General features: G+C 43.4%; 1 protein-coding gene across 3 annotated transcripts in view; it reads left to right on the plus strand.

Annotated features, from left to right (window-relative positions):
• Positions 1-17,676, plus strand: part of ITGA9 (integrin subunit alpha 9) — a 5,160,704-nt gene that overhangs the window by 5,019,858 nt on the left and 123,170 nt on the right. For all 3 annotated transcript variants that reach the window (XM_044065011.1, XM_044065010.1, XM_044065009.1), the window contains one exon: positions 4,457-4,576. In XM_044065011.1, the coding sequence (XP_043920946.1) occupies positions 4,457-4,576 (120 nt within the window). The remainder of the gene's footprint in view (positions 1-4,456; positions 4,577-17,676) is intronic.

Consider the following 17,676-nt stretch of genomic DNA (forward strand, 5'->3'; position numbering starts at 1 on the left):
AACATTATGGTACTGACGTGACTGAAAAACACTGGAAACGTGAGCCACAAAGCATCGTAGGAAATGACGTTTACATCACATGTGATCACCCATTACCAACAGTTCAAATGATAGATGCTAGAAAGCCAGATATGGTGGTCCATGAAAAGAAGGCAAAAGTAGCATTGCTCATTAAAATTGCCACACCCAGTGACAACAATGGCTTGCATACAGAGAGAAACAAAGTAATAAAATATCAGGATCCGCAGGCAGATATGAGAGCAATATCGAAGAAAGATACCCAGACAAGTTTCAATAGTGGTAGGAGCAACAGGTCTTATAAAAAATAATATACCATTGTATTTAGATAGATTACCAATACATGTAACCCCATATGAATAGCAGGAGGAGTCATTACATGGCTCATTATGGGTGCTGCAAAGAGCGCTTTTGGCTGACATCAGAGATTGAAACAATGCTAATTTCATGAACTTTAATTGTACTTTGACTTAGGAATGGGGTCCATTCCTGTTATGGTATTAGAAACACAAAAGACTTGAAGAAATTAAAAAAGGAAAAAGCCATATTTCCCACTGTTAGGGATAGTGGAAAAAAATGTTAAAAATAACAGGCCCCAAAACAGAACCCTGTGATGTCAGTTCGTACTAGTAAGGAATTGGATAAAACACCTTTATATTTCATTCTTTGATTTCTATTCCTTATTCATTCCATAATCCAACTTGTTATGTATTCATTCACTTCTAATGTTTTTAAACATTTACCAATTACTTGATCAGACAGGCTATCAAAGGCTTTTGAAAAATCTAAAAAGTAAGATATCAGGCGAAAGACCCATTTCTGTTGCATCAGCAACATTGTTGTAGAAACTAATTAGTAAGTATGGATGTCCTTCTGCTCTTATATTGCAGTATTCTTAATATGAGGGATTCACCACCAAAGGTGGTCCCGATGTCTGGCCAGTATAAAAAAGACATAAACCACTGAAAGGTATGTGGTACATCACATGTAGGCCAGCAGCCGGTGTAGGCCATAAAAGTGACATCTGTACATACCATCTTCAGAACTTTTGTGCCGCCAGTCCGAATGCCATCTATGATCATCAGTCTGCTATCCCTAGTTGTTTGCTGGATATAAGTGATTCAGATAAGTGTCTCATTGGGGTTTTCTTTTATATTTTTTTGCTACTGCTTTTTTTTTGCCGTGAGGTTGCATGTCATCCAAAAAGGGTAAATGCCAGCGTGGAAGAAAAATTCCACATAACGGATCAGTGTCACTTCTGCTAAGGGACCAGCTACAACCATAAGTCTCACCCTATCTGTAAAGCTTTCATTCCTAAAACCCTACATAGCTGCCTTTCCTCTCTTAATATTTATCTTGAGAATCAGATAGTGCATAACGTTATGGAGGGTACGTCAGGGTCGTCTGATGAGCCTGCTATGAAGAAAGCTAAGAAAGTTAGGCCTGAAACTTCAGCTGTGCCTCCCCTTCCAGACATCTCTGTTAAGGCTGATGTAGGCTGAGAGACCTGACCAGATTTTGGCTCAGATCTTAAGGTGGGTACCACTTCAGAGGCCACAAGGGATCTTGCCATTGGCACATCCTTGGAGACTATGTAGACGTCTGCTTTGGATGAACTAGGGGTACCGAAGCTCTGTTTTTCAGAAGGCCCTTAAGGTATTCCACAAATTTTAGTAAGGGAGGGTGCACCAGTGAATGTCATCGAATGTAGGCCTATCTCATGTCCCTTCACCTTTCACAGGACTGATGTTCCTCTTAAAAAGAAGAAGAAAACCACATGTGTCTCTGCTCCTCAGGACCCACCTGCTGACTTGCAGGCTTTTACACAGGGCTTGTTCAATTCCTTTATGGCTCTTAAATCTCCCTCAAGGGTTTCATTTCCTAGTCCCCCTTTTACTACTTCACTGCAGAAAAGGATTAGAGTGCAAGATTCTTCTCATAAGAAGGATTCCTCAGAAGAGGAATACTTGGCCTACTCTGCTTAGATTACCTTGCCCTTGTAGTATGCCTCCCCCGCGGAAGGGTCCAATGGCACAGAGTCTCCTGGTGAAGATATCACCTTTGGGGAGACTATTGGCAGGATGAGGGAGTATTTTATGTGGGACTGCAGGTTTCTGAGGTGCAGAAAAGGTATTGATTCTCCCTTTCCTTCAGCTGTGCCTCCGGTTTTACCAGCTTTTCTGGATGTCTTGTCTTCTGCATCAAAGATTGTGGACTCTCAATAACCTGCCCCTAAAAGGCTAGACAGGTTATATAATGTTCAAGAGGATTGTAAATTTATTTTCAAATTTCCATCAGCAGATCCAGTGACTGTTTCTGTGACTGTTGATAAACCTTCAAGACTATTGCCATCCACTTCTATTCTCCCTTCAGATTTTTTATTTTTTATTTTATTTTATTTTATTTTACATTTGTTAACTGGGGGTGTCTGACTGAGCCGAAAAGGCCCCTTTTCAGCAGAGGCCCAGGGAGAAAAGCTCCACAAAGAAAAATTACAGACACATTTAGTTATTTAGACATAATCAGTATACACACAAATTACAAGAGACATGTTTTTACAGTGGTATGTGGCACAAACAGTTACAGTGGAGAGAACAATCAAAAAAGATATTAATTTTAAAAATAAAGGTAAGTAATAGATTTGTGGTGTACAGCTGAACTTTGGAATGTAGGTAGAATACATACATAGTACACAGGTACAGTACATACATTCTAGATTAGCCAGTGTTTGTGAGTAAGATTGAAAAACTATTATCAATTGCTCTAGATTTAGTATGCGTATGTATGCAAGATGAAGAGAGTATAACCATGGAAAGGTTGGGAAAAAAAGTTTATATATGTTTATATATGGATTCACTTCAGAAGCTCGAAATACTGAAATCTCAAATTTCAGTATCTTGAGCCTAAGAAGCCGAATCCACACAACCACGAAAACTGAAAACCGCAAAATTCAAAACCTCGAATACCGGAGGTTTTGAATTTCACGGTACTACTACTACACACACGCACACACACCATTCTCCACACAAACACACACAATCTGTCTACTACATGAAAGCAGGAGGCAAGCCCTTCTGCACCCCCACACCCCCTCTACTTAAATATTCTCACCCGAGGTCACAATACATACACACACAAAACACCACCACACAAGCTACATTCTCCATGCACAAACACATCACAGCAACAAAATACACTGACACACACCACAGCCCCTACCCAAACCCCTTAACACACACACATACTCACACACACACACACACACACACACACACACACACACACACACACACACACACACACACACACACTTACCTGAATACATGATCACAGCGGAAGTTTAGAAGTGCAAAATTCAAAACCTCCAGTATTCAAGGTTTTGAATTTCGCGCTTCTGAACTTTCGCTGTTCATTGGATTCGGCTTCTTGGGCTTGAGATACTGAAATTCGAGATTTCAGTATTTTGAGCTTCTGAAGGGAACCCATATATATATATATATATATATATATATATATATATATATATATATATATATATATATATATATAAAATCAGCCACCATAGCTTTCTGTGCTATCAGTTACCAAACCCATATAACTAAGTATGCAGTGGCTCTCCTTTCATAGGCTACTCAGCTTCTCTCTGAACTTCCTGAGTCAGAAGTTGAGTCACAGCTTTCATCATTCTTGGGGCTTCCTCCCAGGTGGCACACCACTCCATTAAAATCTCCTGACTGCACATGCTTTACATATTGGTTTTCCCCAGGTTAGTGGCCCTGTTGTTGCAGTAGAAACCACATCTCCTAATCCTGGTTGTGGAATGCTGTCAGTTGACCATATAGCTACCAGGGGGATATGAAGTTGCTGTCTGTCTAACAGCTGCTTTCTTTTCCTAAGGCAAGGTTACACACTTGTTACTGGGATGTAACTGGTCCCCTCCATGAGCTGTAGGTGCAACAAGAGTCACAGTAGTTCCTCAAAGAAGCAAGTGGATGTATGGGGCAGGAAAGCTGGTGTTTTGTCTCAGTGCATCTCATTTACTAAGGTGAATGTAAGGATGATCATGGGAGGAAGGAGGGCACCCTTTTCTCAGATTCTGACTGGTGCTTTAACTAGGCACCTTTCCTGTTATAAATATAGTCTATCTAAAGGGAGCAATGGTAGATACTCAAACTTGGAGAGAGATGGCGGTTGCATGGAGTATACAAAGTCAACATGGGGTTAGACCAGTTTAAAGATAATATCTGATGACATAGAAAATGCAACAGATGATATGTGGCTACATAATTAAATAAACAGACTACAACATTTACGAGATTGTTATGAAAGCAAAGTTTTTTGTCTGCAATATTCAGACTGCTTAGTTCTTCACTACATTGCATTTCTGTGTTGATATAACAAACGGTATAATGAAAAATATTTTCTTTTTACCTTTCAGATGGTGTTTGAGGCCTTACATAATTTGGAGCCCCGTGGTTATGTTGTTGGATGGATTATTGCTATCAGTTTACTGCTAGGAATTATTGCATTCCTATTTCTAGCAGTGCTTCTTTGGAAGGTAAAAATAGTTTACTGCAGTGATCATATTAGTACTTCATTTTTTTATATCATGTTACAGTATATGGGAGGGGGGTCTACCTTCTTTCCACGAAAGCAGATTACAACAATCCAACTCCACTTCTCAGAAATGCCGTTGTATCGAAAGCATGGACTGCCAAAATCCTTTCCCTGTGAAAGGAACCACTTGGCCACCATGGTGAACTTTGCCCTTTCTTCAATGTAGTGTGATCTCGGAGTTGGTATGTTTAAATAAGGGAGTGTGGGGCGAAGCCCCCCATTTGGGTGGGTTTATAGTTGGTCTGTTTAGGTTGTTTCCATGAGAAGTGGAGTCACTCAACTTGGATTCGTTGTAATGTGCTTTCATGGAAAGAAGGTAGACCCATGGGAGAACATATGGACAGTGACTGATCATGAAATTATAGATGTAATAAGCAGGTACATCAATATTCAGAAATCATTCACAAATGAGAATATATTAGCTTTTAAACCAAGTAAGAGAAATATTGTTGGTACAATTTTCTTGGGAATCCATTCTGCATTAACTCATAAAACTCAGGGTAAAAAGCAATTAAAACTTAAAGGAATCTGAGCATAACAGCATAAATCTGAAGTAGTTGCTTCATTTGATCTGCAACCTGTGGGTAGTCGGATCTGACCTCGGATCCGAACCAGCAGCTTTCCAAGCTTCAAGATCCGAGCTCCTAGCTCCTCCCCCTACCCCTACCCATAATCCCTTACTACCAGCCACATTACCTCAGATCGTTTTTTGCCGCGGCTAAAGACAGTTGCTTCTTAGTGAAGAGCTCCTGGCCTGGTGAGATTGTTCCTTTTTTATAGCTATTTCTAGTTTAAATTGTGTGTGTGTGTTGTTTTAGCATTGAATCCTTCATTCAAACACACTTAAAAAAAAAAAAAAAAACTTTTTTTTTCCTTAGTTTAAAATTGTCTCTCCCCCTCCCCCCCTAGTGTTTGGGTGTGTGTGTGTGAGAGAACTTATGGCTGAGTCTAAAGGTATATTTTCTAAGTGTACTGAGTGTGGCCACAAGCTTTCCCCAGCTGATGGCCACACTCAGTGCGTTTTATGTCTGGGGGCAGCACATTTGTCGGAGGCCTGTCAGATATGTGCGGCCTTCAACCCTCGGGCACTTAGGGACAGGAAGAACAAGCTGATCCTGGCAGGGAAACTCCCTCAGGATTCGGCTTCTTCTTCCTCTCCCAGCCAGGTTCAAGCTACTTCTGTAGCTTCGGCGCCGGCTACTCCCTTAGCTGTACCCAGGACTCAACCTCCCTTATCGGGTACTAGCTCTGTGGAGTCTGGTTCTTCTTCCCACAGGGAGAAGAAGAAACATAGAGAGAGAGAGGGCCATACTTCAAAGAGGCTGGCCGAGTCTCATCCCTCGGCTCCGCCTGAAAAGATTTTGAAGTCCCCTGAGAGGGTCTCCGGATCCTTGTCCTCTCGGCTCCGTTCACCTTCCTTTTCTCCGGAGCCAGAGGAGGAGGATAGGTCTCCCTTGAGGTCTTCGAGGCGGCCCTCCCGGCCTGCCTCGACTACCTCCTCGCGGTCTACAAGAAGCATCTCCGAAGCAGACCTGGATCGGATGATGCAAAGATTTTTACAGACCCAGATGCAGATGGGGATGCTCTTGCCTCCCCCCCTTTGGGAGGAAGTGCAGCTCCCATTTTTGCCCCGATCGCTCCTTCTCCATCCCGTTTTCGGGTCTCGGAGTTGTCGGATCCAGGCCCTTTCGGATCCGGGGATACGTCGGCGCCGACAGGGATAGTGTCTTCGACGCCGACTATACCTTCGAGCTTGTCAGATCCAAGCTCTTGGGGCCGAGGGTTGAGCATCGGATCCGAGGGGGTGGTTGTGTCTTCGGCGCCGATTGGGGTGGAGCACACCACTATCTCGGGTCCGATTGCTTTGGCTCTGACCCTGATCCTATCCTCGGAGCCGAGGAGGTTACTTTCTCAGGCTGGTGATAGTGAATCTCCCTCAGCTTTTGAGGTAGTGGAGAGGGTACTGTCGAGGTCATCCAGGTCCCCGATCGGGCCTTCAGATCCACCCGTGCCCCAACTGTATCAGGGTCTGTCTTCGATCATCCGTCCATCTGGACAGCCTGCCCAAAGCCTCCAGTTAGTTCCTAGGGAGGAACATCACCCGGTGGACGAGCCCTCTTCGGACAGCCCCGCCGCAGAGGTGCCTCGGAAGCACAAGTGCAAAAGGAGGCACCTGGACTCCCCCGAGTCCATAACCACGGACATGGATCTGGATGATACGGAGGGTTCCCCAAGGTCACCCCCTGAAGATGTCTCATTTGGAGACATCATGGAAATGCTGCGTATAAGAGGGGGTGGTCTGCCCAAAAGCCCTCCCTGGACGAGTCCGTATTTCTGGAGGCCTTTGAGGCAGGCACATCTACCTCCTGGGTGTCCCCCCCAGCCGACCTCTTGGTGGACCTAATTACCACCAGGGCTTGGAAGAAGCCCAACACCGTGGAGCCTATCCCTAGATGCCTGGATAAGGTCCTCAGCCCTCTCTCTGATAGACCTTCTTGGTCCAAAGGCGCACCGGTTGATGCTATGTTGGTGGCGGTGGCCACTAAGAAAGAACTTGCCCAAGAAAGTTCTTCGGTCCATCCGCCGGACAAGGAGTCCCAGGCTTTGGACCGTATTGGGAAGCGGATGTTTGCTTCAGCGACCTTTGCCATAAGGTCGCTGAACTACATGGCACACACTATCCGGCTTCAGCGTGACTTAATTAAGGAATACGCTGCAGCCCCGCCGGAGTCCATGTCGGTCCCAGACAAAAAGGTTTTTGAGACTCGAAAGGCCACTCTAAAGTCCATATCAAATACATCTATGCGACTTCTTTCCCATGCCACGGAAGGAGCCGCTAGAGCTAGCAGAGCAGGAGTAGTCTTGCGACAGCACTCCTGGCTCCGCCTTTGCGACTTCACGGATCCCTTTAAGGAGTCCTTCGCAAATGCCCCTTACGATGGTTCAGCCTTATTTGGCTCATCAGTTCATGACACATTAGTCCAAAGCGAAAAGGATGGGAAGACGCTGTCGGCCGTCTGAGTCCGCTTCTCTAACCCCCAAAGATCCTTCTCCAGGAATCAGAGGGGGCAAAAGAAGCTGTGGTTCTGTAAATCTCAGCAATCCCGTCCTGCTGTGGACAACTCGTCCTCTAGAGGCAGAGGAGGACAAGGTGGACGCCGGCCCAGAGGCAGAGGGGGCCCGTGTAACTTCGGGTCTAGAGATCCTTTCTCGGAGGGACCTGCGCAACAGCCCTGAGGGCTTGCCCGACTGTCCCTCTCTGGAGGCAGTCAGGGGGTGATTATCGGAGCACCTGTCAAAGTGGGAGTCCATTACAAACGATCAATGGGTGCTCCGGATAATATCCAGAGGTTACACGATACCGTTCTCGCACTCCCCCCCCCAAACCCAAACATCTCCCCGATGTTCCACCCCATCAAAGGGAGTCTGCAGCTCAAGAAATTTCAGAGTTGCTAAGAAAAAGAGCCATCCAGCCCGTCCCCCCAGATCAGTCCGGATTGGGTTATTACCCCAGGTTCTTCTTGATGCCAAAGAAAACGGGGGACCTCAGACCCATTCTAGACCTTTCGTCCTTGAACCTGTTCATACCCAAGGAAAAGTTCCGGATGGTCACCCTCCAATCTATTCTCCCCCTTCTGCAGGAGAATGACTGGATGTGCTCGTTGGACCTCAAAGATGCGTACTACCATATACTAATGGACAGACGATTCAGGAGGTTCCTCTGCTTCCGGCTAGGAGCCAGTCATTATCAGTTCAAGGTTCTTCCATTTGGCCTAACCTCAGCCCCCAGAGTGTTCACCAAAGTCATGGCAGTGGTTGCAGCCCACCTGAGACTCCAGGGCATTCAGATGTTCCCTTACCTGGACGACTGGCTCCTCACCACCCCCAACAAGCATCTACTGCTTGCGGCGAGAGATTACTCTCCATCTCTGTTTTGTCATTTGGGCATTTCAGTGAATCTAAAGAAATCCTGCCTGTGCCCCACTCAAGCCCTAGAATTCGTAGGGGCCAGACTGGATACTCGGATCTCCAAAGTGGTTCTTACATCGGTCAGGCTAAACAGTTTGTCTCGCCAAGTCCTGGACATTCTTCGGAGCCCAGCTCCTCCAGCAGAATTAGTCCTGAGGGCGTTAGGGTCTATATCAGTGGCGATCGGCCTTTCTCTCCATGCCCGACTATGATTGCGAGTGTTACAATGGACTCTCCAGGTCCAATGGTCACTATCGGTCCATCCATTGGACATGCTGATTCCCCTGAGCAGGGCATGCAGGGACTCCCTACTTTGGTGGTTACAGGCTCAGGAACTCAAAGAAGGGAGACCCTTTGTGATTCCCCCAGTCAAAGCCACATTGACCACGGATGCTTCCTGCCTCGGGTGGGGCGGGCGTTACGCAGGCAAGTCCGTCCAAGGCACGTGGACTTCCATAGAGACTGCATTGCATATCAACGTCCTAGAGATGAGGGCAGTGCTTTTGGCATTGCAAGCTCTCCATCACCTTCTACCTCTGGGGACTATTGCAATCCAGACGGACAACATGTCCGTTGTCTGGTATATAAACAAACAGGGAGGGACCAGGTCTTACCCCCTGTGTCGAGAAGCCATGAGAGTGTGGGAATGGGCTATTTCCACCAACCGCTTTCTGATAGCAACGCACATTCCGGGGTGGTCCAACATATTAGCAGACAAGTTAAGTCGGGTGTTTCTCAGCCCTTACGAGTGGTCTCTGAATCCCTCTGTCGCGAAGCAGATATTCCTCAAATGGGGTCAACCTCGCTGCAACCTTTCTGCCTCTCCCCTAAACTCAAAATGCAGTGATTACTTCGTGATAGTTCCCCCCAGAGGGGAATCCCCCAGGGATGCTCTGGTTCATGCTTGGCCGCCTGGTCTCCTTTATGCGTATCTTCCTCTCCCTCTGATGATGAAATTCATCCAGAAAGCCTGTCGGTTGGGGAGCAGAGTGATTCTTATTGCCCCATTCTGGCCTCGACAAATCTGGTTCCCCTTCCTGCAGTCTCACAGTGTGGTCCCACCATGGATTCTGGATCCCAGACCAGACCTAATCTTGCATCCAATGAGATGCCACACTCTGAACCTGGTCAACCTCAGGCTCACGGCATGGTTGATCCAGTTCCATTAATGGCAAGGACTCCCGGTATCTCGTCCCCGGTTAAGGCCATTCTGGTGTCAGCTCATAAGCCATCCACCAGAAAGCTCTACAGCAGTAAATGGAAACTTTTTCCATCTGGGCAAAGGATAAGGAATTAGATCCCTTTACGGTTCCTATTCCCACTATCCTGGACTTCCTATCCCTCCTTTTTAGACAGGGAGCTAGTGCGTCCACCATTAAAGTCCAACTTGCAGCCATCTCTCATTATCATGTGGGAGATGGCGTAAATTCTTTGGCGTCAGCAAAGATATGCAAAGCCTTCTTAAAGGGTGTGTTTCTCTTAAAGCCCCCCATTAAGCCGGCTATGCCTCCATGGGATCTTACCTTGGTCTTACAAGCATTAACTGGATCACCTTTTGAACCGGCGGCCTCAGTGCCTTTAAAATTCTTATCTTGGTTGCTATTACTTCAGCCAAGGGGGTATCAGAGTTGCAAGCCTTGTGCGTTAAGTATCCATACCTTATTTTTCACAAAGATAGGGTAGCCCTCAGGACTAATCCTTCCTTTCTGCCTAAGGTTGCCACGGAGACTAACATTAATCAATCTATTAACCTTCCTGTTTTCTTTCCGAGTTTCCAAAACAAAGGTGAATACATATTGCACAAATTGGATGTGCACAGACAACTACATTTTTACTTGCATAGGACTAAAGATTTTCACAAGTCAGACCAGTTGTTTGTTTCTTATGCTAAGTCAGCCATGGGCAAACCAATTTCTAAGGTGACAGTGGCAAATTGGATCTGTCAATGTATTAGACAAGCATACATTTCAGCTGGGAAGCCAGCTCTGGTTGCCATCCGGGCGCATTCTACTAGGTCTGTGGCTACCTCGACAGCTTTTTGGTCTAGAGTTCCAGTAGATGATATTTGTTCAGCAGCTACATGGGCTTCTTCCCACACGTTCATTTCTCATTACAAACTGGACATGATCTCCAGAAGTAGGACTTCCTTTGGCTCCGCGGTGCTTCGTAATATCCTTCCGTAGGGACCACCCAGGGCCTTTAGGTAAGCTGGGGACTCTGTCCCACAGGTTGCAGATCAAATGAAGTAACTACTTCAGATATAGAAGTTATGTACTCACCATAACATTCCATCTGAGTAGATACTTAATTTGTCTGCAACCGACCCCCCCTGCCATCCCCCGAACCTCGGTAAGGTATTGTTCCTTGGAGAAATTCTTTTCCGTCTTTAGCCTATAGGGCAAAATAACCGGTTGGTAGTAAGGGATTATGGGTAGGGGGGAGGAGCTAGGAGCTCGGATCTTGAAGCTTGGAAAGCTGCCGGTTCGGATCCGAGGTTGGATCCGACTACCCACAGGTTGCAGACAAATGAAGTATCTACTCAGATGGAACGTTATGGTGAGTACATAACTTCTATTTTTCATTGGCAAATAAGGAGTACATAATACACTCAGTGTCCATGTTATTTATTCATGTATAATTTATTACGTTTACATCCTCAAGTATTTAACAGCATTGGTAACTAGTCATAATTATGAGCATTGCTATGACATTCTGCTGGCAGGTACGTAATCTTCCTTCCTGGCTGTGTGCTGGAAGGCCAGGCTGGGGAAAAGACTGAGAGAAAGCTGACATTTTTAGGTGGAAGATATGAGTATTTCTGCCAACCATAATACTAGTCTGTCCAGATCAGAGGGGACACAGAAGACTTAAAATGGGCCTGTGAGAGCTGGGAGTCTTTTGGTATACATGCATGCATGCATACATACATACATACATATTGAAAAGCTTGGTGATATAATGTCTGTGGAATACAGTGGGAAGGGCATGACAGAAATAGTGTTCCATAACATTTGACCTCATGCTTCATCACCCACCAGTCTTACTTTCAGGCATACACATATATTACTATTGGCAGAAGGAGACATTTTGTCTAGTCTACCCTGATTCAGGCTGCACACTGTACTCACTTGGCCATCCTTATTCTCCTTCCTTTCTTTCATGTCTTCCAAACCAGGGTTGACCTTATAAACAATACGGCCTAATTTGGACAATATTGTTGAGCCCCTCAGCTAACTACCCTCCTGCCACCCAACCCTCGTTCCATACTGGTTTCTTGGTATTAAGACTACTTCATATTAGTTATGAATAATATATAATATTGCCTCATATTAAAAATGAAACACTATGTTTACTTATTAGCTTATATTTTGTCAAAATACATTTTAAAATAGAAGTAAAGTATCGGGCTTCTGGCTTTTCTACTGCATATCCAACATCTCCTGTAGTTTGCCTTCAGGGGTGTCCAACCTTTTCAGTTGCAAGGGCCGCATTGAGTCAACAGAAATGGTCTCGGGGCCGCATGTAAAATATATAATTGCAAACGGCAAGTGAGGACAAAAAAAAAAAAAAAGGGTCTCTTACGTAAACTGAAGAGAAGAGCAAAAAAAAAAAAAAAAAGAGCAAAAGACCCCAGGTACACGCGGACTAATACAAACTAAACTAAAGGATTCTGTGATAGGCTAGCTGTCTGCACACACATAACTAGGCAGTCCCATACACTTTCTATTGTCAGTCACATAGCAGCTTTATATTTAACTAATGTTATAATAATATGAGTTCACATACAACAACATATCTCATTAGTTTCTTCAAAACTTGCTCAGAGACATAAAGGGTGTGTAGTTAGAATAGTGACCATTCACTCATCCAGTCACATAGCAGACTAATAATCATATGATTTCACTGACAACACAGTGTGTATGAACAGAGTTTGTAACATCACCACCGTAGAAGTCTGCTTATTGCTATAATTATAATAAATACATTTGCAACATTAATAAAGGAACGTCTGGAAAAATCAAATGATGCTGGTGATACTCTGCTATATGCAACAGCTTTGTAACATTTAGCACTGCAATATGCACACACACACACACACACACACACACACACACACACACACACACACACACACACACACACACACACAAATCATACCAGTAATTCTTACATATTGCAGTCATTAAAACACAAGCTGAAGACGCTGAGGTTGTATTGCAGATTAAATAATTGTGCCAAACACAGTACCTGCAGCCAGTACTTGCTTTTTTTTATCTTTCTAGCACTGCATGCCATTATATTTACTTTTAATGTTGCACAAACATTGTTGGCAGTTTCTCCGTATTTGGCATGTGTTGTAAATATTTTTTTCTCAGAAGTAATTGTGATAACTGTAAATGTGAGTATCCAACCCTATCTACGGGAAACAGCAATGTACTTGAATGGTTCACTCAGGAACACAGCAGTATTCTGAAGGACTTTAAAAGAAAAAAAGCACACAGTAGAATAGCATTCAAAATGTATGTACTTTTATTGAGCTTTACCATTCATGCTTCATTGTTGCAAAGTAGACATTTATAAGCAGGGTGGTAGGTGCTTGGTTTATTTTAAAGCTCAATAAATGTATGTACTTTTATTGAGCTTTACCATTCATGCTTCATTGTTGCAAAGTAGACATTTATAAGCAGGGTGGTAGGTGCTTGGTTTATTTTAAAGCTCGTAAGAGGACTCTGAACTTCCCCCATACACATACACACACACACACACACACACACACACACACACACACACACACACACACACACACACACACACACACACACACACATACTAAAGCAAATCTTGATTATTTATTGTTCTTGTGCTTCTGTTATTTAGTAAAATACACATTTCTTGATTGGTATCCTTCCACATTATCCTGACTCCATATAAAATTAACACAAGTTTGTAGGTACATAACATTTTCAGAAACATTTGATCCTTCCTTGAAACAGGTCTAGGCATCCTTGTAGATTAGAGCAGTGCTGTGCCTTACAGTTACTAGTTAACACTAAGACTAATCTAACGACTTACCTGTTACTGCAGGAGATGTGTAGTGTAGTCAGTGTATATAAATAAAATAAATATTACAATCCCCCTCGCTCTCAGTTCTTTCTTCACCGCGATCACAATGCTCTTCCTTCACCTGTTGATCATGAATATATCACGAGATGCAAAAAAATGGCGCTTTGGTGCATGCGCATACCAGCGGAAAGACGCTGGCATAAAAAAAAAAGTGAAACAAGTAATGTGGCGCATGCGCATAAACATTAAAGGACGCGAACGAAAAAAAAAGTTTAATTTCTACTTTAAGGGGTACTTAACGGGTCGCGGGCCGCATGGAAGAGCTCTGAGGGCCGCATGCGGCGCGCGGGCAGCGGGTTGGACACACATGCCTTACAGGGTTCCCAAACTTCTGAAGTGCTGCCTAGATCTTCTGAACCTGGATAGGAGAAAACTGCCCACTTCACCTTTGTTTCCACACCCATACTCATACTTTTTTCTTATTTTTCTCTCTTTTCTGTCTTCTCTTTTCCCTTCTTCCCCCTTAACTGAATAAAGCCTTTAGGCTCCTTCACATCACATGCCTGGCAATAGTAGTTACTGCAAATACTTTCATCTTCATCATCATCATCATCATTAAAACTCCTTTTCCCATTTTCTACATAGGGTTAGGGTGCTGTGTCAACTGTCACCATCTGTTTTGTTTCAATGATCCTCTCCTGTCTTCTTCAGCAGTCATGCCTGCCTGTTGTAGGTCTTCTCTCACACAATCCATCCATTTCTTTGCTCAATGCCCTTGTTTTCTCCTACTTCGTATCTGTCCCAAATCAACTTCATCAGATTATCTTCTCCTTTTCTGCATATGTTCAAACCACCGTAATTTGTTCACTTTGACCTTCTCTGCAGTTTGAGCTACTTTGGCTTCTGCTCTGATGTTTTCAGTTTTTCATCTGTCTCACAGTGTACATTCTGCCACCCATTTCAGGCATTTCATCTCCATCATATTTAGCTTCTTCAACTGCTCTGTCTTTCTGCCCAGGTGTTTATACAATATAGTAGCACTGGTCGCACCACTGTTTTGTACACCTTACTTTTCAGCTTCTTTGGCATTCTTCTGTCACGCACTACCCCTGACACTTTGTGCTAGTTAGCTGTAGCCCCTCTGATTCTAGTTTTGACCTCCTCATTCAGACTTTCCTTCTCTTAAACCACCACTCCCAAGTACTTGAAGTTGTTAACCTGTTCCTCAATCTTTCTTCTGTATCAGTTCTGAGCTTCATCTGATTTCCCCCATTTGCTGTCATTACAACTGTCTTATCTGTGCTCACTTTTATCCAGTATGCTTTCAGTTTTACATTCTATTCCCCTATCCTTTACTAGAGTTCTTGCTCATTGTCTGCTTGTAATGCTACATCGTCTATATACAGCAACTTTGTTGAGGTAACCATCTGACCTGTTTGCTAGTGTAATCCATTGCATGTATTAAGAGCATTGGGCTCAGAGCTGAACCTTGGTGCACACCCACTCCCACTGAGCATCCGTCTGTGAGGTTAAACACTGTTCGTACTTAAGTCATTGGGTCCTTGGTGGATAGCCTGTACTTATTCTACCAATGTTTCTAGGACATCAAAGCAGCACAGGACTGCACAGATCAACTTTCTTGGGACTGTGTCATATGCTTTCTCCAAGTATAGGAATGCCCAGTTGGACTCTTTCCTCATTTGTAGCTTCTTCAAAACTATCTGTTACACTGCAAACATCGGGTCAGTTATGCTGCATTCTGATCTGAATCCAAATTGCTCATATCCCTTCTTACTTTTTATTACTTTGCATATTTGTTCCATCAGTCACCCTGCCCTGGACTTTCATACAGTATGACAGGAGCTTGATACCGCTGTACTGCCCACTGTTGTGGATGTTCCCTTCAAGCATGCTTATTCTGCAGTCATCTGGGATATACCTTTGTTTCCACACTGCTATGAGTACCCCCAGGAACCATTTCTCCCCTATCTCACCCAACATCTTAATCATATCTGCTGTGACCTCATCTGAGCCTGCTGCTTTCCCTGACTTCATTTTCCTTAGCACTGTTTTTACTTCTTCTAGGGTGGGGTTCTCCTTTACTTTCACTGTAGGTTGTGTCTGGGGCAGTCAGTTTCTGTGGGTTTTTTCTCATTCAGAAACTGCTGGAAGTATTCCTTCCATCTGCCTTTGATGTCTTGTAGACTGGTGAGCAGGTTGTTGCTGACCAGACTATCTTCTTTATCTTTCTGTCTTTGCATTGCAACCCAATAGAGTTGGTTTGTGTCATCTACTGAGTAACTTTCCAGAAGTTGGTAGAATGCCACTGATGCCTTGTTCTTTGCTATTGCAACTCCTGTCTTACCCTGTTTGTTAGCCAGCCAGTAGTCCTTCTTAGTCTGGTTTGTCTTTTCTGTCTCACACTTTTCCTGTAGTCTGTCTTTCTTTCTTTTGATGACTGAAACATTACTGCAAATACTTTGCTCTTTGTATATATATATATATATATATATATATATATATATATATATATATATATATATATTTTTTTTCACATTAACAGTATAATATATGATGTGACAGTTTGTATATACTCTTTACTGATTTTACAGATTTTATAGATTGAAGTCTTGTAACATATCTGCTTATGATAGTGTTCATGTATGCTTCAGCCTGACTTGTATCTCTGTGTATGCTTCCTGCATTATGACTGTTGCATTGATGTTTAAAGTTTATTCTTTTTTTTTGGTTGTATTTCCACAATGCTGAGTTTGAAAATTGTCTATGCCTCCCCATCTCCAGCTCCCATCTCCCATCTCCCATGCCCAATGTTCTCAGATACAAGGAAGAATTAGAGAAATTAGTTAGTAGTGCTGCATTTAATGGTGTGTGTGTGTGTGTGTGGGGGGGGTCTAAGAGAGAATGAAAAATTTCTAATCTCCATTATACATCCTTATTTATTGATTTGACATTTGTTTACCAGGAAAGTCCAACTGGGCATAAACCCATTTTCAGCGGAGGCCTGGGGATTAAAGCTCCACAGACAAAAAGCTGAATTATATAGATGTAAAGTAAAATAAAAACATGGGAGCATAGGAATATGCTTAAATAAAAAACTGACTAAAATATTTACAACGTAAACATGATACCTCAAGGGGATTAATAGTTAAACAATGAATCGAGCAAGAATTTGGAAATACAGTTGGTAGTGTGTCTCACTTTAAAATATACCTGAAGAATAGAGTGAATGAGGATGGTCTAGGAGAGATACTACCAGAGAAGGGAGCGAAAGAGAGATAAAAAGAGGTGTGTGGTAGATAGAAATTACTGGGGACTAGGTGAGTGTAGAGACAAGGAAGAGTAGAGATGAGGAAGCGTTATAGCTAGTTGGGAGTTAGGAGTTAGAGTAGTTAGTTTAGGAAGTTGGGCAGCAAGCATATATTACTATGGTAGTAGTAACAGGACAGAAAAAAGGAAACAGTAGTATCAGTTAGCCAGGGGGAAGCATGGGTGGAGCCATTTGTAGAATAAATGTTTTTGAGTATTTTCTTATAGTGGACAAGGTTAAATGTGGATCTAATAGTTAGGGAGAGTGTGTTCCAGATTTTAGTTATTTGATACGAGTAAAGAGTGTCACCACAGAAAAAAATTATACTTTATGAACAACATGTTCTTTGTGGATTGACTAAAAGCCCTATCCTTCACTTTGTCTCCTACCAACTATTAAGGGGTGATCTATGCCTAATCTACAAGGCACTGTCAAATCCACTTCAGTACTTCACAACTTTGCCTTTATCAGGAAATATACACCCCAGCCCTGGCCCCTCCACACTTAATATGTCTCAAATCCATTTACATGGTAACTATAAATATTCAAAGTATTCACAACAAAATCTCCAATTTACATGCACGGATCGCTCCTAATCCACCAGACATCATTGCCATCACTGAGACATGGTTAAAACCCTGCATAAAAGACTCTGAATTCCACCCCCCCCCCCCAGCTTT

Source organism: Protopterus annectens, chromosome 3.part0 (genome assembly GCF_019279795.1).
Source record: "Protopterus annectens isolate FY-2018-M chromosome 3.part0, PAN1.0, whole genome shotgun sequence".
Taxonomy (NCBI): domain Eukaryota; kingdom Metazoa; phylum Chordata; order Ceratodontiformes; family Protopteridae; genus Protopterus; species Protopterus annectens.